At 42.1% G+C, this 26,757-nt stretch overlaps 1 protein-coding gene across 1 annotated transcript in view; it reads left to right on the top strand.

Moving 5' to 3' along the window:
• slc4a4a (solute carrier family 4 member 4a) overlaps positions 1-26,419 on the top strand; it is an 82,309-nt gene extending 55,890 nt beyond the window's left edge. Inside the window, exons 11-25 of the mRNA XM_061261848.1 lie at positions 1,438-1,551; positions 1,982-2,156; positions 4,526-4,659; positions 5,909-6,180; positions 10,583-10,656; positions 12,047-12,232; positions 13,449-13,562; positions 14,260-14,421; positions 16,260-16,438; positions 17,491-17,563; positions 18,838-18,906; positions 19,701-19,874; positions 21,275-21,436; positions 23,657-23,736; positions 24,185-26,419. Of these exons, the coding sequence (XP_061117832.1) occupies positions 1,438-1,551; positions 1,982-2,156; positions 4,526-4,659; positions 5,909-6,180; positions 10,583-10,656; positions 12,047-12,232; positions 13,449-13,562; positions 14,260-14,421; positions 16,260-16,438; positions 17,491-17,563; positions 18,838-18,906; positions 19,701-19,874; positions 21,275-21,436; positions 23,657-23,736; positions 24,185-24,290 (2,074 nt within the window). The 3' untranslated portion in view covers positions 24,291-26,419. The remainder of the gene's footprint in view (positions 1-1,437; positions 1,552-1,981; positions 2,157-4,525; positions 4,660-5,908; positions 6,181-10,582; positions 10,657-12,046; positions 12,233-13,448; positions 13,563-14,259; positions 14,422-16,259; positions 16,439-17,490; positions 17,564-18,837; positions 18,907-19,700; positions 19,875-21,274; positions 21,437-23,656; positions 23,737-24,184) is intronic.
• Positions 26,420-26,757: the final 338 nt, after the last annotated feature.

The raw sequence follows: 26,757 nt of genomic DNA, 5'->3' as shown, positions 1-26,757 counted from the left end.
ACCTTCCGGGGGGGGGTCAGAGGACACCCCTCTCCAGCGCGTTGCGTGGTTCGGCCTTTCGGGCTGATTGAATAATGTATCGGAGCGTGCGTTCTGGAGAGGAAATATAAATAGAGTTCAGCATCAGGCAGCATCGCAGATTGGGGCCCTGAAATAGCACGACACGCGCACACGCCACGCGCACTCCATGCGCACACACCACGCGCAAAAGCCACGCGTTCGTGACTGCGTCTGACGTCAGGGCCAGCCTCCTGCCATATGGGTGGGAGGTACCGCCACGAAAGTTTATGTGTGAGAGTAACACTCCCCTCCCCCGCTTTTCACCAAGTCTTCAACAAGACGTATGTGACGTACCTTCACATAATCAACCGCCGACTTAATATACGGGGGGAATATAGTGCTACTGTATAGTATTCTGCACTGCATGCTTTTGTGTTGGAGCTTGTTGAAAATCCAATGTGCTTTCTTCATACCAGACCTGGGTCAAATAGGTCATTGCTTTGGATTCATACTTTTCCATGCTTGATTGATCTTTCCTGGTGCAATTGAGCCAACCAAGAGACCCAGAAGACAGGGATTCCACTTCCACTAGAGCAGGGGTCGGCAACCCTGGTCCTGGAGAGCCGCAGGGTGTGCTGGCTTTCGTTGTTACTTGGCATTAATTGATCAATGAAAGCCATTGATTGCACAGTTAACTCACCTCACCTGGTTTCTTGGGTCTGAATCGGTTGCTTATTTTAAGGTGGAGACGAAAGCCAGTACACCCTGCGGCTCTCCAGGACCAGGGTTGCTGACCCCTGCACTAGAGCATATTATCGACATATCAGTTCTATAAAATGTATCCAAAGTGACTTCACTTTGCAGGGTTGCAGTGATTTCCGTGTGTAGTGCTCGATATTTATCGGGCACGGCCAAGAGATTGCTCACAGAGATTGTAGCACAATTGATACAAAATGTTTTGTTTGTGTTTCCTCCACTGTCTGCTTAAGGCTTCATTTACTCTGCTTTCAATGCAGGTGATATGCTTCTGCTTTCCTGGTTTACAGAGTGGGTCTCACTCCTTGCCACTTTCCACTGATTACTTGCACCCCGAAAGACCCACACTGTAGACCCAGTATTGTGCCTAATGTGAATATTTTTCTCTCACCCACAGTGCACCGGGCTTCATGTTTTTTCTGTTAATCGTTTAAGGTGTAGGATTAGAAATATATGATTAGAATGTTCTTAACTGAATCACTACTGGTGATTGAAAGCAGTGGAGTTCTACAACACTGACTTCATTCCAAAAAAATCTTTCCAAAATACCTACTCTTCAACAGGTTAATAGTCCTATAATTGTGCTTTGGAGATGTTATGTAACTGAACCTTGTCTTCAATGGGACATGTCTCTCTCTCTCTCTCTCTTTGTCTCTCTCTCCCTCTCTCTCACACACACAGAAAGAACATGTACGCCGGAGGCGATAACGTGCAGATGAACGGAGACACGCCCCACGACGGAGGGCACGGGGGAGGGGGGCACCAAGTGGGCGATGAGCTGAAGAGGACGGGAAGGTAATTGGCCGTCTCCCGGGGATTCCGCTCCGACCGCAGCGGTCACATCCTGCCCTGGGCCGCCACTGTCATCCGTACTGGGAAGAGCAGAAAAACCACACGGCCTGCGGGCTTCCCAGAGACAGGCACCAACAGGTCACAGATACTGTCAGCAGCGGCGACTGTGGCTTGTTGGAAATATTTGTTTTTTCTCTTAAATGTTATGCTGCAAGTGGGGATTTAGTCAAGTGCACACACTTGCACATCACAATGAACATGCTTCACTGGTTAAATCTGAGGGCCCGGCCTCTCTCTCTCGGTGAAATTACAGCACGACTGAATTATAATCAACCTGTAAAAAGCAGTGACCTTCTCTGTTATGCGAAGTACATTTTTAGTGCATTGGGTTTAGCGTTTTTTTTGTCGTTGTTGTTTGTCTATTTCGTGACAGGTTTTGCGGTGGCCTTATACTTGACATCAAAAGGAAGGCGCCTTTCTTTGCCAGTGACTTTTACGATGCCATACACATCCAATCCCTGTCAGCCATTCTCTTCATCTACCTGGGGACAGTGACCAATGCCATCACATTCGGGGGTCTGCTGGGTGACGCCACAGACAACATGCAGGTGGGCTTTTAGGAGCTTTAACTTTTAATAAATTATTGTTTACTGAATATATCTTTGTTTAATGAAATGGCCCATATTATAACAGATTACTACCACTACTGCTGCTGCTACTACTACAGGTTGGCCTGTATTCTAGTGGTTAAGGTGGTTCAGGCCCCACAATGTGGCCACAATGAGTTGACCTCTTTTTCCGCATTGCTTTAGTGGGGATTGGCCCCTGCTTAGTCTAGTAAACTTGAAGTCGCTTTAGATAAAAGCATCAACTAAGTACTGAAATATACAGTATACAACTACTACTACTATTACGACTACTACTACTACTACTTCTACTTATAATAATAATGTTAATAATACTTGTAATTAATGCAGTTGTTATCAAAATAATGTTCTTACAAATTTTAATTAATAGAATAATACAAATGCAAGTATAAAATCTATTAATCTTACAGTGTTAGACAATACAAACAAACCTCAAGTATACGTTTTAAAAATAATTTTACAATCATACGGTACAGCCAAAGCTGTTGTTCTGTAGGTGATTCAGAGCATAGGAGGGGAAAGTGTGTCACCTTTGGGTTACAAGAAGTTCAGCGATGTACTGCAATTCCTGACTGCAATGGCACAACCATTTCACAGTAGTTTTCCCATAATCCATTAATCTCACAAATCAATGTGAAGACTGAATAACAAAAAAAAGACAAGCATAGATGGTAAAACCTAGTAATCTGATGCCAGATGTGCCCGACCACTTTCTAAGAAATGTGTGAGTTGCCCTACATACAGGTATGTATCAGGAAGCAGATAGTACGGGCATGGTTGTACATGCTTTGTGTACATGTAGCTGTGTTATGCCTCTACCCTGTGTTGGTGATCTGGTAAAACTGACTTTAGAGTACAGCGACAGTGGTGTCACTCCTTTAGTACAGGTATTCATAGTCCTGGATTTAACCCTTTGAAGAGCAGGGTTTTTGGAATGTTTTTTCCCAAAAAATTCCAAGTCTGTTCGAGAACTGCATTGCTTTCCAGTTACCAGTAGTGATTGTGACATCAGGATTAGAATGCTCTGTTAAGAACATTCTACTCTAATTACACATTTGTGTGATCTTACACCTTAAAGGGTTAAGTGAGCTAACAAAAGGCTCAGATTTGGATTGCGAAGTCTTTTCCGGCTACTGCCCAATTACAGGTGCAGTGTTTTTCCATACTGTGGAATCTCTCTACGGGTTTTTTTCAACACTGTTTGACACCTGTACAGCTAAGTCACTGACACCAGGCAAGAGAAATCAAATATGCTGAAACAAGTGTATAAAAGCAGAATAATTTCTTATCATGTAATTCCTTTCAAAAATCTAACGTTGATATAGCAAACCAAAAGGAACGGTAAACTTGCACATACAGGATGCATTGCTTGCGTATTGTACCACGTATAGTTGCCGGGATCAGAATTTGGAGGCAGTGTTTTTATCAGAAGTAGAGAGTAGATAACGGAGAAGGCTGTGTAAATATAGAGCCATGTCCTGAGGCACACATACGTGCGCGAAATGCGTGTCAGCAATGTAAACATCGAGTCGGCTACTTCTGAGCTGATGTCACAAAGCTACAGTGTGTGCTGGAGAAAGGAGAAGCATGTCGTCCTGTTAATACTGAAATGTCAGTGACTAATGTAATGTCAAAATGATCCTCCTCGGACCACATGTACCAAACATTATATTTTGTTTCAGTTAGATAGCTGGAAGCTGCAATCTGATAACTGAAAGAGCTGATTTGTGTTAAAATCTCCTTTAACAAGTGAACTATCGAGTTGAATATGAGCCAGAGCCACACCTCCAGTGGAGGTACTAGATGCCTTGGCTATCCCACTTCCTTGGACAGGAAACTGGGCTCAGACCCGGTCCCCTAGTGCAGGACACGCAGGCAGTGTGCTGCTCTAAAGCAGCCTATGACCTGTAGCTTAGTGCCTAAGGTACATGACTGGGGCAGCCTGTAGCCTAGTGCCTAAGGCACATGACTGGGGCAGCCTGTAGCCTAGTGCCTAAGGCACATGACTGGGGCAGCATGTAGACTAGTGCCTAAGATACATGACTGAGACCTGGAAGGTTGGTGCTTCAAGCCCCGTAGTAGCCACGATAAGATCCATACAGGCCCTTGAGCAAGGCACCCTCCCTATATTGTTCCAGGGGGGGTGGCTCCTGCTTAGTCTAATCAACTGTATGTTGCTTTGGATAAAAGTGTCAGATAAATAACTGTAATGTAATGATCGGTTTGCCAGTCAAGGAGGCCCTGGATCAGCGGGCCTGATCGGCACAGCATCGTTTATTCATGCCTGGGATTGTTTATTCATGCCTGACTGTGGTCCTCCTGTCCTGTAGGGGGTGCTGGAGAGCTTCCTGGGCACGGCGATCTCAGGAGTGGTGTTCTGCTTGCTTGCGGGTCAGCCCCTCACCATCCTCAGCAGTACAGGCCCTGTGCTGGTCTTCGAGAGGCTGCTCTTCAACTTCAGCAGGTTCGGCCCACATCTCCATGGCAACAGCCAAATTAAAGTCCTGGAGCAGCCATTAATATTTCTCTTTCTTTGATCATTAAGCCCAGTTTGTTGAGTTACTTTTGGCAATTGTGGAACTGCAAACTGCTTGTAAAGAAAACCAGTGATTTCATGTATACAAATGTATTTCCAAAATTATTAAGTTAAATTAAAGTTAAGGACTATTGCTGATTGAATCCTGGCAATAGTATGATGCTAGTTCCCTGCAACTGAGACAATGAAATCTATTGTTCATGTCAATTTCTCTGCGGAAACATTTTTTGGAAACCTTAGCCTACAGTATATGTATTTGTATCAATCAGTTTATATTGAAGCAGTTTGGGATTATTTATTTTGCACTAATATTTGGCAGCATTCGTGATGAAATACACCATGTACACTGGTCTCTGGCTCAGACCTGATATATTGTCCTGACATTTATTAGTTTAACAAATTGGGTGCAGCAGAAATCCCACATCGGTGCGATTGTTTGTGGGTTTCCCGTGGGTTGCGGTGCTGTATCCTGCCGATATCCTGCCCTCCCACTGTGGAGCAGCTGTGTTTCTCTGGCCGCGCTGCTTTCCCATGGGTCACAGGGGCCACGGGGGGGCGCAAGGGCCCGGAGCTCACGCCAGGGGTCAGACACTGTGTCCCACAGAACAGCATCACAAGGCTTCATTTCTGACCGCTTTAGTACCAGAGAGACAGTGGCTTAATGAGATGTACGTAGACAGCTCATATATATGCTGTCTGATATGAATGTATTCAGAATTTCAGTGTTTTTTACAGTTACTTCAACAGTGTAGAGTAGAGATGTAAAACAAAGTAATTGTTCGGATTACCACCCTTGGTTCAGTTTTGGTTCGCTTGCTTTAATTTTCTAGCTTGTTCTAGCTTTCTTTTCCAGCTACATGCATGTTTTTGAAATAACCATTCGCAAGTTGTTGTCCATAATGTAATGGTGATATTGGCCAAAATCAGTTAGAACCAAACCAAACCGAAAAAGTAGACTGAACAGAACTGTGAGTTTTGTGAACTGTTGCAGCACGCCTAAAGTGTTGTGTAGCAGTATTATTTTTCTGTTTCTGCAACACAAATGCAAATATACAAACGGTACCGTATGATATTCGACCGGAGCAAACATTAATGCATTGATAAATGTAGTCATAGGCCAAAATCTTTTGAAAAATGTTTCCACCGGTAAATTCACCAGTTGATGTGCCTCTGCCAGGGACAACTCGTTTGACTACTTGGAGTTCCGGTTGTGGATCGGCCTGTGGTCTGCGTTCCTCTGCCTGGTCCTGGTGGCTACGGACGCCAGCTTCCTGGTGCAGTATTTCACCCGCTTCACGGAGGAAGGCTTCTCCTCGCTCATCAGCTTCATCTTCATCTACGACTCCTTCAAGAAGATGCTGAAGCTGGCGCACTACTACCCCATAAACTCTGGCTTCAAGGTGGAGGACGTCACACAGTATGACTGCCTCTGTATGGCCCCCACAGTAGGTAAGAAAAATATGAAAACCGCAGATGTCATTCTGCTTGGTGTAGAAATGAACCCTTGACTAAAAATAGTGTGTAAAGAAACCACACTGCAAAAAAATAAAGATTAGTCAGTCTTAACAAGTATCTTAGTCTTACATTTAGACTTAAAAATGACTTTTTCCTAAATGAGACAAAAAAAACTGCCAATGAGGTGAGAAAGTATGACAAATTTCCAGATTAAAACAGGAACTTAAAACGAGCTAATGTTTTGTACTTCAGAGAAAAAGGTTCTTATAATATCTTAAGTCTTATTACAAGACCAAAAATGCTTGTTAAGGCAGCCTTTTTTCGCAGTGTACCCATGCTAGTATCAAACACATGGTTTTAATTAATGTTGCCTGTTTATTTTTTGCCTAAAAAAATATTTTTACCTTTAGGTGAAATTCAAATCTCCCTTATTTTCCGCTGTTCAGTCGTATACAAGCCCAGAAATGTCCTCTATGGCGAACTGAATTTGTGGTTGGTTATACAGTATACAGTAGGCTACCCCTTGCTGTGAGAAGTTTTAATTAATGACCAATACCTTTGCTATAGCTATGTGGCTATGATATGTGTGTCATATGTGATTCTTTCCAACTGCTGTACATTTACCTGATTATGTAATATACGTGTCTGAAATTTAGGTTCAGTTCTGTCATCTTACACGACGTACAGCGCTGCGTGGTTAAGTAACGGGGGAAGTCAGTAAGGCCTGCGCACACTGTGTATGTTGTTCACGGCGCTTTGTAAATCGCAGTGTCTGAGATTTTGCCCCCTAAATGTGCAGCAGCTGCAGGTTCATATAGAGGCCTCTGTCCTGCTGCGCTGCAGCTTCTCTCAAACACAAACTGACAGCTGGGGACATACGAGGAAGGGAGCAGCATCGAGGAGCCCCACCGCTGATCCGTCACGCGCGGATGTGAAGCCCGTTAGCACGGCTCTCATAGGCGTGTCCTTATCTGACGTGTTCCTTTGTTTGTTCTATGACCTTCATATGCACTGCTTGGTATGTCACTTCAGATAACAGTGTCTGTTAAATAATATTTAATGTAATGCGTGTCCCTCTGCGTGGGTTCACACCAGGAATACCATGCAACCGGATCTGTAGCTACTCTTAATAATGAATAATAATATGAATGTATTATTTCGCTGATGCTTTTATCCAAAGCGACTTACTGTTCATTAGACTAAGCAGGGGACAATCCTCCCCTGGAGCAATGTGGGGTTAAGGGCCTTGCTCAAGGGCCCAACAGCTGTGTGGGTCTTATCGTGGCTACACTGGGGCTTGAACCACCAACCTTCCAGGTCCCAGTCATGTATCATAGCCACTGGGCTACAGGCTGCCCCAGCCTCTCCAATTAAAACCTTGAAACACTGATGTTATATTATAAAAAATGCATGTGTTCTGAGACCTTTGCTTCATTACAACAGAGTATTTTGCAATGAAATGATGCTTTGGCTCAGAAAGTTGGGTAAGAGGACTAAGTCGAGTGTCAGCATGTGTTTAAAAGGGCTATACACTCTTCTGAGCAGACCTAATCTGCTCTCTCCTGAATCGACAGGGGATGTTACTTACATGGGACAAGTCTTACAAATTTTTTGGGGGCATTACACATTTCGGACTTAAGAACAGTCTCTATATAGCTCTATACTGCTTTTCTTTAAAAAGAAAATCCTTCTGGTTATTCTGGTTATACCAATGTTTTATGAAAAGCCACTATATTTACATTGACAAAGTTAGCTAGGAGCAAATTCATTAAATGTATTGGTTTGCATAACCTGCCCTTCCTGTAATAATTCATAATGCTGTTGTTACATTACTGCTGGATTATAAATTGTCGGACTGCACATATGTATGGGGCCTTTTATCAACACATTTCAGTGTAGCAAGTCTGAGAAGCTGGGTCTAATCTAAGACTCATCTTCAGCTTTCACATAGAATCATGCTGGCAAGCAGTAAAGGGCATTGTGATCATGATGTAGATACATGAATACCTCCTTTGCATTACGTCTATGAGCAGTAGTATTTGCATAATAGTAGATAATGGTGTATCCCTTAGGCTTCAACACGCAAGGATATAATTTTGATTCTTGAGACAACAGTTTGATATTTGGCAATATCACTAATTAAGGTACGATCCAAAAGGATCCAAAATAGTCAGAAACTATCTGCTCTATATATGATCCAATTTACACAATCCTGTTACGACACACAAATATTCAAGGTTCAGAGTTCAAAAATGTACTGACATCACGTTTGCCAGGAGAAAAAATGGCACTAGCATGAGTGAAGATGAGATGAAGTCGGAAACATAAACAATCATGTTGCTAGGGGGCAAACTGCCGTAGGATTGTAGACATTTAAATAAATATTTTGCTATGATTCATAATTCTACGGATAATTTTTTGCATGTTGTAGCAGATGAATGGATCTGGATCATGACATCCCTAATAGCAGATGCAGTTTTGGTATGCGAGTGGTGTTGTGAAAGGTGTTACACACGTGTGCTGGCTGGTGCAGGTGTTTGCTTTTTCAGCTCATATTTGAGTGGAAACACACAGCTGAGTGCCTCGTGGGACTTTGGCAGATTCGCAGTGACGCAGCTGGCCTGGTGGGATGGGGGGGTGTAATCCCCCTCCTGGCAGGGGTGGGGAAGGGGGCGATTAATAGACTGGTAGCAGAGGGGGTCCCCACAGCAAGCTGTCTTCGTCAAAGCCTGCCCTGCTGTCTGTCTCCCCCCCCGCGGGGCAGCCCGGTGCCTGACTGGGGTCCTCTGCACTGTGGTATCACAGGGGCTGAGCCAGGAGGAACAGCACATTTTGGGAAATGCTGAGATGTTAGGAGTCCCAGTCAGGTCTTATATGTGAAGGCCGACCCAAGCTATGAGGCTGTGTGTGTGTGTGTGTGTGTGTGTGTGTGTGTCTGTGTGTGGGTGTGGGTGTGTGTGTGTGTGTGTGTGTGTGTCTGTGCGTGTGTATGCGTGTGTGTCTGTGAGTGTGTGTGCGTGCGGGTGTGTGTGTGTGTGTGTGTCTGTGCGTGGGTGTGTGCGTGCGTGCGGGTGCGTGTGTGTGCATGCGGGTGTGTGTGTGTGTGTGTGTCTGTGCGTGTGTGTGCATGCGGGTGCGTGTGTGTGCATGCGGGTGTGTGTGTGTGTGTGTGCGTGCGGGTGTGTGTGTGTATGTGTTTACACAAATGTAACCCCCCACCCCCCAGTCTCCCCTCTCCCAGTCCTACTGGTCCCCTGCGCTTCCCCATGTTGCCTAGAGAGGGAGTATTTCATTTGGAGGGTGTTCTGCCCATAGACATATATGTTCTGCCCCTGAGCTCACCATAGAGTTTCCTACAGTGCGCTGGATGCCTAATGTCTGTCTCTGCCAGCTGTATATGTTTCAGGTGGATTGTGGGATAAAGAAGCAGCATCTGGCTACATGCTTTGCAGAGCATGTGTATTCTAGCATTCTCCCTCCTTCGCTAACATATTGAGGACATGCTACGACATGATATTTAAGTTACTATGCGCTAAATCATTCACTATCCTGTTTCTCCTTATGTGTCCAATGTTGATTGGCTTGTTGTTACCCTCTAAATTCTCTTTTGGCACCAATCAAAAGCAGCTCTCATACTCACGGTCCCGGTCTCCTGTCTCCAGTGAGTGGTCATACATGCACTCACAACTCATTAGAGCAAGTGTGCATTTATTTATGCACTTATTTAAAGTGATCCCTGTTTGAATGGACCAGGCTTTAGCCACGGCTTATTAAGCATACTTAGTCACTGAAACTGAGTGTGATATTGTTGTGCACTTAAAAGTCAAATTCACTGTGCTGTTTTCCATCTACAGTATAAAGATTTTATGCTCTGCCAATGGAATGCCATTCATCTAAATACTTCACAGCTGTTTATTTATTTATTTTTTTGTGCTACAGCAAATTTGTGTTGAGGATAGTTATTTTGGAGAAGCATTATTACAGTATGTGTAATCTATCATGCAGGCACATTTTTACTCTAGTGTAATTGGTGCAGTACTGTTTTTCTAAGGGTACATTGTGCTAATTATTTATATTACAATCACACTATTGAGCTGTGCATATGTGGGTTTATCTAGCCCAGATGTATTCATTGCAGGTGGTGATAGATTCATAAGATGGCCTTGTTATTATGAATACTCCTACACTTCCACTCCCCCACAATGCACCTTGAGCAGTAAGAGGGTGGAAGTCTTTGCGGTATCAAACCTTGTGGCATTTACACATTTAAGAAATGATCCTTCCAGCTCGGGAGGATGTTTTGCTTAGATTTGTTTGGAGATATATTCTGTTTGGCAACATTGGGACGATCTCAAGCATTTAAAGTGAGTTTTTTTATTTCTGTTTCCTCACCCAGACAATAACTCTGGGGTCTACAGTGATTCGCTGGAGGACGGTACCACCACCTGGATAATTAACAACACTGATATGGTGAGTCATATTTAAGGTCACAGTGGTGTGACTCTATCCCAACTAAGTTCAAGAATGTTTGGGTAGCATTTTAACGCGAATCAGTAGAGATAATGTCTTGAGAATGTTCCCATAATATCGCATATAGTGACACATATATTGTTCTAGAGAAGTCATATCGCAAAAACAACCAGTCCTGCCAAATTTCCCAAGGAAATCATTGGGAATTATCTGACTTGAGAGCTTATCAGTGCGTGTGCTCTTTTTGAAACAATACATTTCAGCGAAGGACACTTATATGTTATCTTCAGTTCGGACTCATTCACACGTATTGCCCAAATATAATCCCTGTCTGCATCTCTGTGATCGCCCTATATATGCCAGCAGCCATACCACCATGCACTCTGCTCCTGCTGATTGACTGAAGCTAAGCAGGTGTCTTTCCCATGAAATGTTAAACTGTGGTCCTGACTCACTGTTGATATTAAAGAGCCCATCCCCTGGTTCCTCTGTGTCTAGGCAAAATCCACAACCTGGCTCTTTCAATCATGCCTGGATTTAAATTGGCTTTAAAAAAAAAAAAGATCTCCCCCTCTCCACCTTAGTTGAGGTGTGGTGAGCATTCAGGTGCAAAATGGCTGCTGTTGCATCACCCAGGTGAGTGGTGGTGGTTGAGGCAAATTTTCCCCCTCATCACTGTAAAGCGCTTTGGGTATAAATCTATCTATATCTATAAATCTACTATCCATCTATCCCTGAAAGGACTGCCTGTGTTTTACCAGCTCCCATTTCTCAACTGATTGTCAATGGCCCCAAATTTGTGTTGGCCAGAGTGTGGTGGTAGTATTGTATTGCAGATGGTGTAGGCAGAATGCAGGGCTTCATGAGCTCAAACCACGCAGATAATATAGACTGACTGTTCCAGTTCTGGTATTGTGCGTGTGCTCTTTTACAGTAATGCGTTTGGGGAGTGCTGGATTTGGCATATATGTTTAATAAGAAATCAGATTACCAGTGCCTGCTGATTTGTATAAAAGCTTTTCATTTCAACGCCAGTGTGTCACATCACAACAATTTAACTCTTTATGAACGCATTTTATCCACTATCATGGTTGCCATTGTTTCAGCAAGAACTGATATACATATGCATTCAGTGCTTACATATCTCTGTGTGTGTATGTGTGCATGTGCTGTATATCATCTATTGAGCTCAACTAAATTGCTGTAGCAACCTTATTGCTAATGGTTCAAATATTTCTTATTTCTATTAGTCACTGTTGGAGACTCTTGAAATCAAAGAGAGATGTAGATTAAATCCAGGGCACAGTGTCACCATCATTAATCCTGGTTCTGTCTTTGAGTGAAAGCACACCTGTATTAATGTTTGTGTGCATCACACGCTCTCCTCTAGCCCTTCAATGCCACCTGGTCCTCGCTGTCCAAGTCAGAGTGTCTGCAGTACGGAGGAGAGCTGGTGGGCAAGGCCTGTAAATACGTCCCTGACATCACCCTCATGTCCTTCATCCTCTTCTTCGGCACCTACACCTGCTCCATGTGTCTGAAGAAGTTCAAGACCAGCCCCTTCTTCCCCACCAGAGTGAGTGGATATGCAGCTACTGTGCCCAAACTGGCCACATTTCATTTTTTTAATATGTGAGAGGCCATGTTCCGTGCAACTGCAACTCCCATGGTACTTTAAGAAAAAACTCTGTGGGAGTAAAGTATTTTGAATTCATATCAGGGTGCACTAAGGCCAGTGCTGTGCTCGTAATGGATGAAGTAACAATAGCCCAACTCAAAGTGTAGATAGCTTCAGCCAACCTCGCCTGTTTGGCATGCAGGATATAGGGTAAACTATAGATATTCCTCTGTCGGGTACGATATACAGTACTTTATTTAATTTTCAGCGGTTGGATATAAACCAAAATCTTCATTTGGAGGGTATAAGATTGAACTAAAAGGAACTTCCTCTGGAGTTTCAGAGTATTATCTGTGTTGATCTATGGTTTATATTAAAATGATTTATGAGCCTCATAGCCACAGGCTCTGATAAATCCAGCAGCCTTAAATAAATAGAATGGAGACATTCCCAGGACTTCACTGTTCTGGACCCTTTATTAACTCTCTGATCATTCCATATGGTGAATATTGGTATCTTTTAACCTTTTGAAGAGTAGGTTTTTTGGAAAGTATTTTAGAACTCTTATTACTTCCAAATACCAGTAGTGATTGTTACATCAGCATAACATTCAGTGAAGAACATTCTAATCACATATTTCATGAACCGACATGCAAGAGCTAATGAAATATGGGGAAATTAATTCGCCTGGAGAGATATTTATGGGAAGGGAAACTGTTTTGTTTATGGTGTAAAATACAATCCAAATAACATCCATCCATCCATCCATCCATTATCTGAACCCGCTTATCCTGATCAGGGTCGCAGGGGGGCTGGAGCCTATCCCAGCATACATTGGGCGAAAGGCAGGAATACACCCTGGACAGGTCTCCAGTCCATCGCAGTGCAAATAACATGTCTTCAACAAGTTGTTCGACACTGCAAAAGTCTTAACAAGAATTTTAGTCTCGTAATGAGACTTAAGATCTTTTTTCCTCTAAAGTAGAAATATTTTCATAGACAATTTAAATTGTCTTAGCTCATTAGCAAGTCTTGAAATGAGTCAATATTAGAGGCAGCATTTTGGCAAAAAAGTAAAATAAATAAATCTCACTATAACACTAAAATACTTGTTGAGATTGACTTTTTTTTGCTTGTTTTTGCTGTGTATACTAAACCAGGTCTTTCTTCCCAGGTGAGGAAGCTCATCAGTGACTTTGCCATTATTCTGGCCATTTTGATCTTCTGTGGCGTGGACGCCCTGGTGGGAGTGGACACACCCAAACTCATCGTGCCGAGCGAATTCAAGGTCAGGCCTCCGTGTGCACCTTTACACACATTTAATATGCATGTGCTTTTAATGTACATTGCATACAGATTTTTGCATTCTTCATGAGCTCATAAATTATGAAAAGCAGGCCCAGGATATTCTTAAGATGCTGTTGTAAAGTGCCTTTATGACCATGTGAACGGCGGGGAACTTGTACTGTAGGTCTTCAACTTTGTCAATGTGCTTGCTGGCATTCACTTCCATACATTTTCTTAGTTAATAGAAAAACAGACAAAGAGGGAAAATATCTCAACATTTTTTGATGAATAAATCACAGTTCCATACATTCTAAACAGAAATTGAAAAGTCAACTATCTGTCATGGCAATTTAATCAGAAAGTAACTTCCTAACATTAGGGTGAATTGGATATATTGGATTTCAAGAACTGGGGCAGGCGGGAAGGTGGTAAACAATAAACATAATACTAGGCTGTTTGTTTGTGTAAATATTGTCTATGGAACAAGCAAAACCTAACCGGAGATTTATAGGAATTTAGAAACCCGCCTGGACGGATATTTTTGGTTCCAAAAAGAGGGAAAAAAGCATGTTGGGTCAGCCTCCTAACATAAATATGAAATGCCTTTTAGTTCCACGGATTGATGTTGAATCTGACTGGTACATTGATGCATTTCAGCTGATTAACACTCCCTAACGCGCTGTGTGTCCTGTGTCCAGCCCACGAGCCCGCACAGAGGCTGGTTCGTGTATCCGTTCGGGGGGAACCCCTGGTGGGTGTACCTGGCCTCGGCTCTCCCCGCTCTCCTTGTCACCATCCTGCTCTTCATGGACCAGCAGATTACCGCCGTCATCGTCAACAGGAAGGAGCACAAGCTCAAAGTGAGTCACTTACCGCCGTTATCGCTACAAGCACAACGCTTGCGTGAGGTGTGGAGTCGTGACTACGAGGTTGTCTGTGGTTCTTTGTGGCGTGCGCAGGACCAAGAACGTATGTCATACACATACTGCAATGGAACTGCATTGTAGTGTACAGTAACTATCATTTCCTGCAGATATTATTAATTAAATCTAATAGTTTGCTTGAGAGGGACAATGCACATTACTGAGATTTACTGACTCATGTGAACACAGGGAGAACATGCAAACTCCACACAGAGAGGATCTGGCTCACACAATGTGTGGCCTCAGAACCTCCTTCTTGTGAGGCTGTGAGGCTGTGCTGTTGTGCTGTTGTGCTGTGCTGCCCAGTGTTTAAAGTCTTCTTGTTTTAGAAAGATAGTAAAGGCATTCTCCATGAGTGCAGAAGAGCTATGACATTAGCCAAGGAGTGCTGTCCTATCAGGGTTAGGGTGGGTTGAAGGGTTTCACAGATTAGTCTTGCTTTTGCTCTTCCTGCAAGTGCTCCAGGTACACACAGGCTGGAGTTGTCATCAGTAAGAGATACACCTCCTGTCTGATTGGAATTACCTGCCTATAACACAGCAGCCTAGCTTGCAGTGTGCATAATAGCCTGACTCACACTACAATGGACAGAACAGGAGACAAAAAATGTTAATACAATTGCATGAACCATTAAGGATTCAAACAAAACGTTAAAAATATGACTGATGATCCTGTGTTATTGCCACACTGAAGTGCTTGGCTATGAATGTATTGACTATGAGTGCCTTAAGGAAGCTGAGACTGGAGTAATAGCATTGGCAGTTCCACTAGATGGCGCTGTAACTCCATCTGCCCAGGGTCAGTCCACAGTCTCAGCTTGCTGGAGCTGAAACAGCGTGGGCTCATATTTCACTCTGAATGGAGGCAATTGGCAAAGCATGTTCCGGAAAATTACCTGCAGTGGCTGAGTTCCTGTGCCCCTTAGTGAAAACAATGCCCCCCATGTTTTTGAATGTAGTACACATTTTATTTAAACTCCCAAAACAGAACTATCTAGTTGTCTTTAGGGCACTGACATTGGCAGCATGTTTGGGTTCCTTTTTTCTTGCCGACCTTGTGATTCGGCAACAGATCTAAATGTCCCTCTTTGTCACACACAGTATCAGATGTGAAATGACAAAAAAAGGCACAAAGGCAGGATTGTGCTGGAGACAAAATGTGCTTTTCAGCATCAGCTGGGCCTGTCTCAACATTCTACCGTGTAGGAATCCTGTCTCAACATTCTACCATGTAGGAATCCTGTCTCAATATTCCACCATGTAAGAATCCTGTTTCAACATTCTGCCGTGTAGGAATCCTGTCTCAACATTCTACCATGTAGGAATCCTGTCTCAATATTCTACCATGTAGGAATCCTGTCTCAATATTCCACCATGTAAGAATCCTGTTTCAACATTCTACTGTGTAGAAATCCTGTCTCAACATTCTACCATGTAGGAATCCTGTCTCAACATTCTACCATGTAAGAATTCGGTGGAAATGGTTGTTCAATTGATGATCACCAGGATTTTCAACTGAATCGTATTCCATTAGTAAAGCACTTTTTATTTCAACAGATAGGCAAAAACAAGGCCAAACATAGCAATAACATATAAAAAAAAGAGTCCCCAGTGGGGAGAAAAAACCCCAAACAGCGGTGAGAAAAACCTCCCCAATGGGTAGAAATGTGAGGAGGAACCCGGCTGTAGAGAGGGAAGCTCATCCTCCGCTGGCCGGAGAGGTGTAAGGTAGAGGTAGTGCAGTAACGGTGGTCTCTCCCTCCCTCTGTCTCACAGAAAGGAGCGGGGTACCACCTGGACCTGTTCTGGGTGGCAGTGCTGATGATCCTTTGCTCCTTCATGGGGCTGCCCTGGTACGTGGCAGCCACGGTCATCTCCATCGCCCACATCGACAGTCTGAAGATGGAGACCGAGACATCGGCTCCCGGGGAACAGCCTAAGTTTCTGGGAGTGAGGTAAGCAGACACGGGGTATCCACCCCGGGGATGGCTGCAGGACCAGCGCTACCTTCAAACAGGCACAGTTTTTTTCTGATATGGTCACTTTTTTGGCTTCTGATAATAGTTCCTTTGTTGAGTGTTTGATGCCCTCTTGTGGTCAGAAATTGCAGCCAAACACAAGTATTGGGATACATTGAGCTAGTTTCACAAACAGAGATTAAGCTTAGTCCTGGACTAAAAATTTGGTTTTGTATGGAGTCTCCATTTAAATGTAATGTAGGACTAGTCTTAATCTGTGTCTGTGAAACTGGCCCATTATCTCTGATATTAATAGTACTATATTTGTCAAATGTATTCTTATGATGTGAGAGACGGATCTTAAATATGATTTTTAACAGGCTGTTGATCCTGTTTTTTATTTAACCTTTTAAGGTGTAAGATCATAAAATAATATATGATTAGAATGTTCTTAACTGAACATTCTAATGCAGATGTCACTACCACTGCTGGTAATAGAAAGCAACAGAGTTGCTGACTTTTTGATTCTGATTACACATTCCAAAAAACCTACTCCTCGATTGGTTAAATAGTTAATAGTTGCAGACTTTGTTGGCTGGTTTGTGTAGTGTACAGTGTACATACCAGCCTGTTTGCGTGGGGAGGAAAATTGCTTATTGCCCTAGCCCTAGGAGGTGCCTTGTGCTGCAGCTGTTAGCTGAACAAACACAAATGGATTTAGCGGGAAGGTCCAGTCCTGCAGGCAAGGCTGGGGACTTATGTAATTAGAGTACCGGTTACACAGTGTGACTTTGGCCAAGCAGTCAACTGTCAAAAATAGGAAAGAATTCAAATCAAAAAGGTGTTTTTATGTCCTCATGTACCACCGTATCAAAGATTTTCCATGTTCTTATGCTTCCATGAACAGGATTAACCAGTGAAAATAACAATAAAAATGAACATTAAAGTGAATGGAATTATTTGTGAATTTGTGTCGATTTTAACGTTCCTTTCAGAAGTGGTGACAATGAAATTACAGCCTCAGAACAGGAAAGTTGTGTTTTTTACAGGGAGCAGAGGGTCACTGGCATCTGTGTGTTCCTTCTGACCGGACTGTCCGTCTTTATGGCTCCCATCCTCAAGGTTCGTTTCTAGTGTGTTTTTAGTTACAGACTTCCCCCTCATGGAAATATGAAATACTTCTTCTTCATAACCTGTAATATCTTGGAGTAGTGCACAAAGCTTCTGCTGAATTCAAATTTCCCACCTTCAAATGTTGCTTTTGGTAAATTAATGAACTACATTTCATATAATAGCTTATATGGTTGCAATTCCACAACTGCCCCTTGAATTTTCCAAAGTTCTTGCTTTTCCGGTAAATGGACAGAATTTTCATATCACTTTTATCCGAAGCGCTTTACAATGATTCTCTCTTATACCCATCCCCACACTCACACTCACACTCCAACGGTGAAAGGCGTGCCTTGCAAAGTACAGGTATGCCTCTATTTAAGAATTTTCACATTAATGAACACGACATTTTAGAGACATTTCTTTTTCATTTAACGAATGGAATGTTCACTTTAAAAAAAGTTTACATGGAGAAAAACATTTTTGCTAGGAAAAGTCAGCAGACATTGCAACAGACCCAACTCAATGCTGCCCTCTAGTGCTTGAAACCTTTTTACTGGAATGAAACGTTTTCACTTTCCCATCAGCAGCCTAATTTTATGCATTAGCACATTTACCAGTTTAAACTCAAATGGAGGGCGAAGCTCCGGGATTTACTCAATTTACTCCAGCCAAAAAGCGAAAGTGACCTCGATATGAAAATGGACATTACATTTAAGCATGGAAGAGAGGTGGACTTCACAAACCGAACATTAAATCTGCCCGTGTATTGATCAACTAGTTCGCTAGGCAAATTTCTACTTTTCAGTCATTGCGGTTGCACTGATCATTTCATTTCTATACAGTGACTGGTGGCACACTAGCCTACATCCATGCACATTGCTGGCCATAAGCACAACGTTGGCAGCCATGTTTTGGTTACAAACTTAAAATGTGTTTTAACAGTTGCCATTGCAGTTTCAGTCATTACTTTAATTTAATAACCACACAGATGTTCCGATGATTTACCAATGAATGGACATAGGCCTAAATATATATATTTTCCCTTTATTGTTATCAACTGTTATCATTTTATCATTAAATCAATGATAAATGCTGTTCGGTTTATGAAATTTTTGTTTTTTTAACTGTTTCTTAGGAACGTAACCCCTTCGTAAATCGAGGTATACCTGTACCAATCTGCTTGTTGGGAGCAATTGGGGGTTAGGTATCTTGGTCAGTGACACTTCAACACACCCAGGGTGGGGATGTAAATTTTACTCACAGAACTGTTCGTTTGTTTTCAGTTCATTCCGATGCCTGTGCTGTATGGCGTCTTCCTCTACATGGGCGTGGCCTCCCTCAATGGGGTACAGGTGAGTGACGTGCAGTGGGCGGGACTAGTGACAAGCAGCATTAACTGGAGTGATCACAGTTGCTCATCTGTACTGAAGTCAGACTCAAAGGCTTGTATGTACACTATATCTATGTGGAAAGTGCTGAACAATATAACCTGTGGATGTTATAATTTATCCTCCTATTAATCTTACCACACTTTCGTTGTTTTTCACAAAATGTCTCCTGATAATTAGCTCTTCATATTTTGCCGTGCAGTACAGCAATGACATTTAAATATATACGGTTTATGCCGATTGGTTGCCGTACAGTTCTTCACCAACCAATCAGAATTCAGATTAAATCAGAACGTTATACCCGTCAGCCATTATGACCTGTTTACATGTTCTGGACAAAGGGTTAAAGTAGTATAGATGAACAGTCCAATGACAATTACTATTAGTATTTGTTCACTGGTTATTCTCGCAAAGGGCATCTTGGTCTCGAGACTACCTGTAAAAATAAATTATAAATTAAGACCACAGAATTATAACATTCTAACTGACATTTTTTATAAGGATTTAGTATCATAAATATGTTAGGGCAATAGGATTGTATATTCAGAGTACTTTTGGGGTGTCTGTCATTTGCCCTGCATTTCAGTTTTCCTGTGTTAGAATGCTCAATATCTACTCAGATAGAACCTTATTATTCCAAGGTCACAAAATGTGAATGAATGAAATAATCTCCGGCTGCCATTTTGTTCCTACTTGAGCTGATTCCCCCCGGTGTCTGGGTGTCTCTCCCTCTCTGACGCTGTCTGCCCTCTCCACAGTTCATGGACCGCCTCCAGCTACTCCTGATGCCGGCCAAGCACCAGCCGGACCTGGTGTACCTGCGTCACGTCCCCCTCCGAAAGGTGCACCTCTTCACCTTCATCCAGGCCCTCTGTCTGGCCCTGCTCTGGCTGCTGAAGTCCACCGTCGCTGCCATCGTCTTCCCTGTCATGGTGAGTCTGCCCCCGTGGCCCCACTCCCTGAAAGACCTCAATAAGAGATGGGCTGAAAAGTATTATCTTAACAACTGTTGTAGACTTGAAAAGAGACTTAAAATGTCCTCTCTAGTAGGAAATATGACTCACCAGTGGTTCCCACTGCCAGTGCTGGAGATCATACTGTCCTGTAAGTTTTCATCACAACCCTAATTTGGTGTGTCTGATTGTATTAATGCAGCTCACAGATCTCTTGCTGTTGAATGAGGTGTGCTTAGTTAGGGTTGGAGTGAAATCCTACGGGTTGGTAGATCTTGAGGAACAAGCTTGCTGTTAACATAACTTAACATAATGGCGATAACAGGCCATTCAGCTAGGCAATGTCTGCCTTTTCTTTTTTGAATGAGATGTGCATTGTGTGACGTGAAAACCTACACGAACTGGGTTTGGCAACACTCTTCTAGCTGTTGAATGAGGTGAGCTTTGTTAGGGTTGGTGTGAATGCCTTCACAACGGTAGATCTCCAGGAACAGGGTTGGGCACCACTGGACTTGACTGGAATAGTCACACTTTGGTGCCTAATTGAACCTAAGAAGCTTGTTTTGGTTACACAGCAAGTTTTTTTTTTCCTGTTTGGCATCTCTGTTAGGCTATGTCACAGATTTTCCTAATCCTATTTTCATAACAGCAAACTCACTGTGATCATATTTCACATTATGTCTTTATGGAATATGGGTGTGTGGATTTAGACATATGCATATGAACAAAACTAGTAGGTTCAGGTTTATCATTGGCATGTTCAGCATGATGTATTAGGAGAATAAAACTTACAAGCAACATTTACCATAAAACTCTTAACTGGGTTTACTCATTTTAGATTTAATCCTAAAATCAACATCCCAGTAATAGACCTGGGTCACTGGCATCTGTGTGTTCTTAGACCAGGGTGAGGAGAGTTAACTGTGTGATCAAACTGTACTAATAGATTCATTAACCACTGAGGAGCTTTGGAAACCAGCAGGCCCTGCAGATCCCCAGGACCAGCCCTGCTGTGCATTAAACTCATACTGTTATTGTTTATGATGTAATGTAAAGCTGGTTATAAGCTGGTCTAGCTGGGTATGATCTGATACACCAGCATGGGCAAGCTGGTCATTAAGCTGGTCTAGCTAGGTGTGAGCTGGTCAACCAGCTAGTGCTGGTAGCCTGTCTGAGCTGGAAGCTGGTCAAACCATGTCAAGCTGGGAGCTAGTCTGAACTGGTCAACCAACTAAACCATGTCAAGCTGGGAGCTGTTTTGAACTGGTCAACCAGCTACCAACTGTTTCACGACCTAGCTTGGCTGTTTTTTCAGCAGGGATGATTGATTGTGGTGTGTGTGTAGAAGTTCTCAGTGCCATCCCATGCTTATTTAACAGATCCTGGCCCTGGTGGCAGTGAGGAAAGCCATGGACTACCTCTTCTCCCAGCGGGATCTGAGCTTCCTGGATGACGTCATTCCCGAGAAGGACAAGAAGAAGAAGGAAGATGACAAGAAGAAGAAGAAGAACAAGGGAGGCTCAGACAGCGAAGGAGAAGATGTGAGTGCTTTACGGTTCCTGCTCTCTGTCCAAATCAGACCTGGGTCAAACACATAATTGTTCAGGGATTCAAATACATTTCTGTGCTCGATTGATCTTGGTGCAATTGGAGGATCCAACCAAGAGGATCAGAAGGCAGCATTTGCATTTTTGAGAGTATGTCATAGGTTCTGATACAACCTCAGTAAAGTATTTGAATCAAGAACAACTGTGTATTTGAACCAGGACTGGTCCAAATGTATTTTTCCAAACATCTGAAAGGAGAGTAAGGGGTGACATGGGCAGTATTCTATACTTTAATTGGTTACATTTTTCAGTGAAGCTCTGGGGAATCCAAGTGGTTAGGAATGAAAGGGATTGTGTAGCCAGTTAGATGTAGGGGGTGGTTAGGTGGCTGGAGTTTCTTCACCAAGTTTTGCGGGATAAATGAGTAAGCAATGTTACGTTTTTTGACAAATACATCATCCCTTGCATTCTATATAGCACTTTGCAGTGATGAGTAAGAAATTTGCCTCAACCACCACTGATGTGTAGCGCCAAACAGCCAAATGTTTTTAAAAAGTCTGGCATTTGTTGGTGAGCCAAATTTAAAGATAGAAGTTGATTGAATGCAGGCCCTTGTCAGACTAACGAGACACATGCTGTACCTGTCTGTGCTGTTAATATTGGTGTCGGTTGAGTTACAGCTCTGAAATACAGGCTCAGGAGGGCCGTGGCTGCAGCTCTAAGCCTATCTGCGCATTTCCTCCACAGTCTGACTACCCGTACAATGAAAACGTTCCCAGCATTAAAATCCCCATGGACATGATGGAGCAGAAACCCTTCTTAGATGAGAAACCCTCAGCCAGTGAGTAGAGCTGATGCCCCCCGGTGTCTGGGTGTCTCTCCCTCTCTGACGCTGTCTGCCCTCTCGGAACGTGGCTCGAACGAGGGGGAGGTTTTCCAGCATTCTTCACCAATCAGCTCTCCCCATCTCTTTTTTTCACTCCCCTCCTGCAAGGGATGCTAACGTGCTAACGAAGCTGCTAACGACACCGCACGTTCCCATGTCTGCGTGCTGAAACACCCCCCTTGCATGACGCTAACTGTCTTCTCTCTATCAGTAGGTGTCACTGCTCTTGTCTAACTTTCCGGACATGAATGTGATCTGATTGGCCGAGTTTCCATTCCACCTGACTCCTGGATTCTAACTTCTTCTTGCTTCCATGTTGCTGCTTCCGTGTCTGCCGTTTCTCCTGAGGCTTGATTTCACACTCACGGATTGCACATGTCTTGATTTCTCCTTTCATGTGCCTGCCTTTATGGAATGTTTATGTTTGATGTTTGGCATTATGGATATTTCAACATTACCTCATCCTTCAGCATTATAGTGCCGCCATCGAGAAACAGTTATACATTGTGAAAAAATCATGCAAACAGTGTTTTGTGTAAACGTATGACAAAAATGGTTTGCTGGGTTTAATCTTCAGATTTCTGAATTGGATCTGAAAGCATGATTTTGGCAGTGTTGAAATACCTTGCTGTTTTAATATTTTGTGTTTGAAGCACCATGCATGTGAAAAATGTTTGTATGTGCTGCTTTGTTAAATATACCTTCAGCAAATTTGACTTGGTGTAAGAGTTCATATGCATGTTGTTAGTTTACTGTTTTTATTCTCGGATATCAGTACCGTACAAATTGGTCAGTTATTCAGTAAAACATACAAAGCAAAGACTATCATATCATATCACATATCCTAACTGTATATCATGAATTATTAATGATTGCTTATTAATTAATTATTAATGACAGGACATCCATTCTTTCATAGTTGCTGCTTCCTTTAGCTAAACGTGCACTTTGCAATCTCGATCTGTTTTTGATTTGAATCCCAAGATCATATAATTTGCATGAAATATTCAGTATATCAGCCACACATTGTTATACAGTATACATGTCTATTTTGACAAGATACATTAATTCAATGTGTAGTGGCAAGATATGCATACACATGCACAATTTAACAATAGTAGCAATAAGAGCACAGGTCAATAATATTCAAAGTGCACGAGGAACATGGGAAACTAGAGGACGCCGTCTGTCACTGGTTTTTCTGAAAACTGGTTTAAGTAAGCTGAACCTGAACAGGACGTGGACGTTCCTAAAGTAAGTTCCCCCTGTATCAGGTCAGCCCAGGCTGTTTCTAACCAGAGGCCACATGTCTGTCTGTCTGTCCACAGGAGAAAAGTCCCCATCTCTCCTACAACGACACACGTCATGCTGAACGGATGAACTACTTCCAGGGAAACTCCTTGTCGAGGTAAGTCATCTGCCATTCAAGGAGGAGGATGTAATCAAAACAAGCTTCTTCAATTTGGCACCTAAGTCTGACTATTCCACAGCCAAGTCCAATGGTGCCCAGAACAGCTCTTTTGACTTCAGTTCATGTTCCAGGTTTTGGGCTCTACTCTGGGGCAACATGATATTCTATGGGGTGACATTAGCTCAGGCGGCAAGAGCAGTGGTCTGGTAGGGTTGCCGTTCGATCCTGCCCTGGGTGTGTCCCTGAGTAAAACACCTAACCCCCAATACCTCCCGATGAGCTGTTTGGTGCCTTGCATGGCAGCCTATCACTGTTGGAGTGTGAGCGTGAATGCATATATAAATGCTGTCCATTTACCACTCAATGTAATTTATTAACTCAGTAATCCTGCTTTGTGGAACATGTCCCTGTACTAAATATTGTGCTCTTCCTGTTTTTTTTTCAGTCCTGAGAGAAATCCCTTTAAATCTGTGCCTCAGATCAGAATAGACCTCGAGCCAGAAGACAACGGTTTCTTCTGGAGAAGCCGGGGCTCCGAGACGTCCCTCTGACCAATAGGAGTCCTGCTTCTTTCAACGAGCCGGCCAATCCCTGTGCAAACTCAGAAGACCTGCCTAAAACTCTGAATTTCTAAGCTCTTTTCTCTCTGAAAAATTCTTCCAGCAATCAAAACTGATGTGATTCTTTTTCGAAAGTGAATTGCGTAGACGGAATAGTTGTAATTTTGTTTTTTGAAGTTGCCCATTACGTTTTAAGAATGCAGAACACTGTTTTTTGTCAGGAGAACAAACCGAACGTTAACAGGAAGAGAACAGTGCTTCATACCCACTTACCATAGATACTTTTTGAATGGGAAGAAATCTTAACTGCCGTTGTGCTTCCCAAATCTCCCTCTCTGCACAGTAGAATCAGCTGTCTCACACTCCTAACTCCTTACTATGCAAAATGTTCTGTCTTCTGAAAAACAGTAAAAATGAGGTAGCTTTTTGTTGTGCATGACAGTGAGCCTATGGCCTAACCTGCTGTTTTTGTATCTTCCTTGTCTCAACGTTTTATTCTTTGTTTTAAAAAAATAAATTACTGTAATTACATTTTCCTGTAGCAGGAAAATAATATTTTGATCTGTTTTGTAGCTCTACCTCTTGTTTGTAGATGCCAGGCATTCTATAAAGTAATATACTATTATTTTGATTTCATAAAAGGGCACAGCATGGAATTTTAATATTGTTAATATCCTTTCTGTCTTTTAGAGTTCTTCTGGGACAAAGTATTCATGAGATTCAATGTATTAAAAGAGAAAGCAATATTTGTAATATAGAGATAATATAATTCAGATTAATTATGGTAAATTTATTAACTTTTACATGATGTTATGGTCTATGTTGATAATATGCCATTGATACAGATTTTTTTATGTTTTTTTTTTAAAATCACAGTCAGGATTACAATACAGTATTGTCTTTTTTCTGTGAACAAAACAGCGTAGGATTTGTGTTGTGAAGTCAAACACTCAGCATTAAGTTCCCAGTATTTGTGGGTTCACTGCTGTCCTTTGCCATGAAAGAGCTTGTTCGGCTGCCATTTTGTTTTTATTTGAACTTGCAGTGCTGTACACATTTTGAATGATACATTTTGAAAGAAATTGTAATGCAAATAAATGAGGGAATTCATTTATTTTACAATAAATTTGCTTTACACGTGAGTATCTAATATCTATATCACTTCAGAAATAAACTAAGCAGTTCACTTTGCACAACTGGTCCCAATAACTGGCACAGAACCCAATATTTTTGTTCAGCCAAAATATACTTGTGCAAATAACTGCTATTTCTGCACAAAATTATCTACCTAAGTGGCTTAAAATCACATGTAATACAGTGATCCAGAAAGGTACGTCATTAGTTCCTAATGAATGATAGTCTTTACAAATTATAGTTTACGGCATATTCCAAATGGGACATTTTCTGTAACCAATAGCAAACCACAAATATAAGAAAACATGTTCTTAGACATTTTGTTTCAGTTCTTGAGGCTTTTTTTAAAGCAAATGTTTATTTATATACTTGTTTAATAATTCCAATGGTTTTTATTCCAGTTCATAGTTAGCTGGGTTTTCCAGGGGTTTAAGTATGAAATACTAATAACTTATACTGAAATAAATAAGGTTTTCAAGACACTGAGAATTAATATGCATGTCGTCCGTAAAATGGCCTGCATGTGCTCCGTACGCCTTGTTTCAGACTATGTATGTGTATATCTTGTACATTCCGGTATGTTGGGTAATTCCAAGATGCTTGCAATTTTCTTTTGTCTATTGTTATTGTGATTCATTTTGATCCCCCACCCCCTCCTCCTAAACCAATGTGCTGAAGCACTGCCCAGTTAACACTATTTTCAAGCTTAAAAATCTATTTTAACTTATGGTTTGGGAAGGGTAGTTAGTCTAAACGGAATCAGATACATTATATCAGCATGTCCGACAAATTCTAAACTGAAATTAACCATTTGAGACGTGAGGTTAATTCTAGTGTATTAAATACTGATGTTGTTTTCCATCGATTTTTATGGTGACTTTTTAGAATAAACACAAACATACACATGATGTGAAATGATTTATTTTAGAATTTATATTTTTCGAATGAAATGTATATTAAAATAAACTGAATTTGCGCAACTTGCACTATTTCTACTGTGGATTCTTCTGGAATGGACGCTTGGCATATTTGTATAGCCTCTCAGGAAAAAGCGTTTGCATTTTGGATGAGATTAAGAAGTTATCGCTTTATATCTGCTGCGTTGTCATATTTTTAAGAGGATATAAAAAAAAAGCCTTACATGGTCCCTAGTTACATCTTCTAGTTCCAGGCCGATGTCTGACATCAATTAAAAAAACACACACATGATCAAATATTAACATCTGAAGTTAGACTGGTCGCCTTTATACATTCAATTTTGAATAGTACAGTACATCCCTCCATCCATTATCTGAACCCGCTTATCCTGAACAGGGTCGCAGGG

This window comes from Conger conger, chromosome 11, assembly GCF_963514075.1.
Source record: "Conger conger chromosome 11, fConCon1.1, whole genome shotgun sequence".
In the NCBI taxonomy this organism is placed as follows: domain Eukaryota; kingdom Metazoa; phylum Chordata; class Actinopteri; order Anguilliformes; family Congridae; genus Conger; species Conger conger.
Note: the sequence above shows the minus strand (reverse complement) of the source record. Positions and strands in the feature narration are given on the sequence as shown.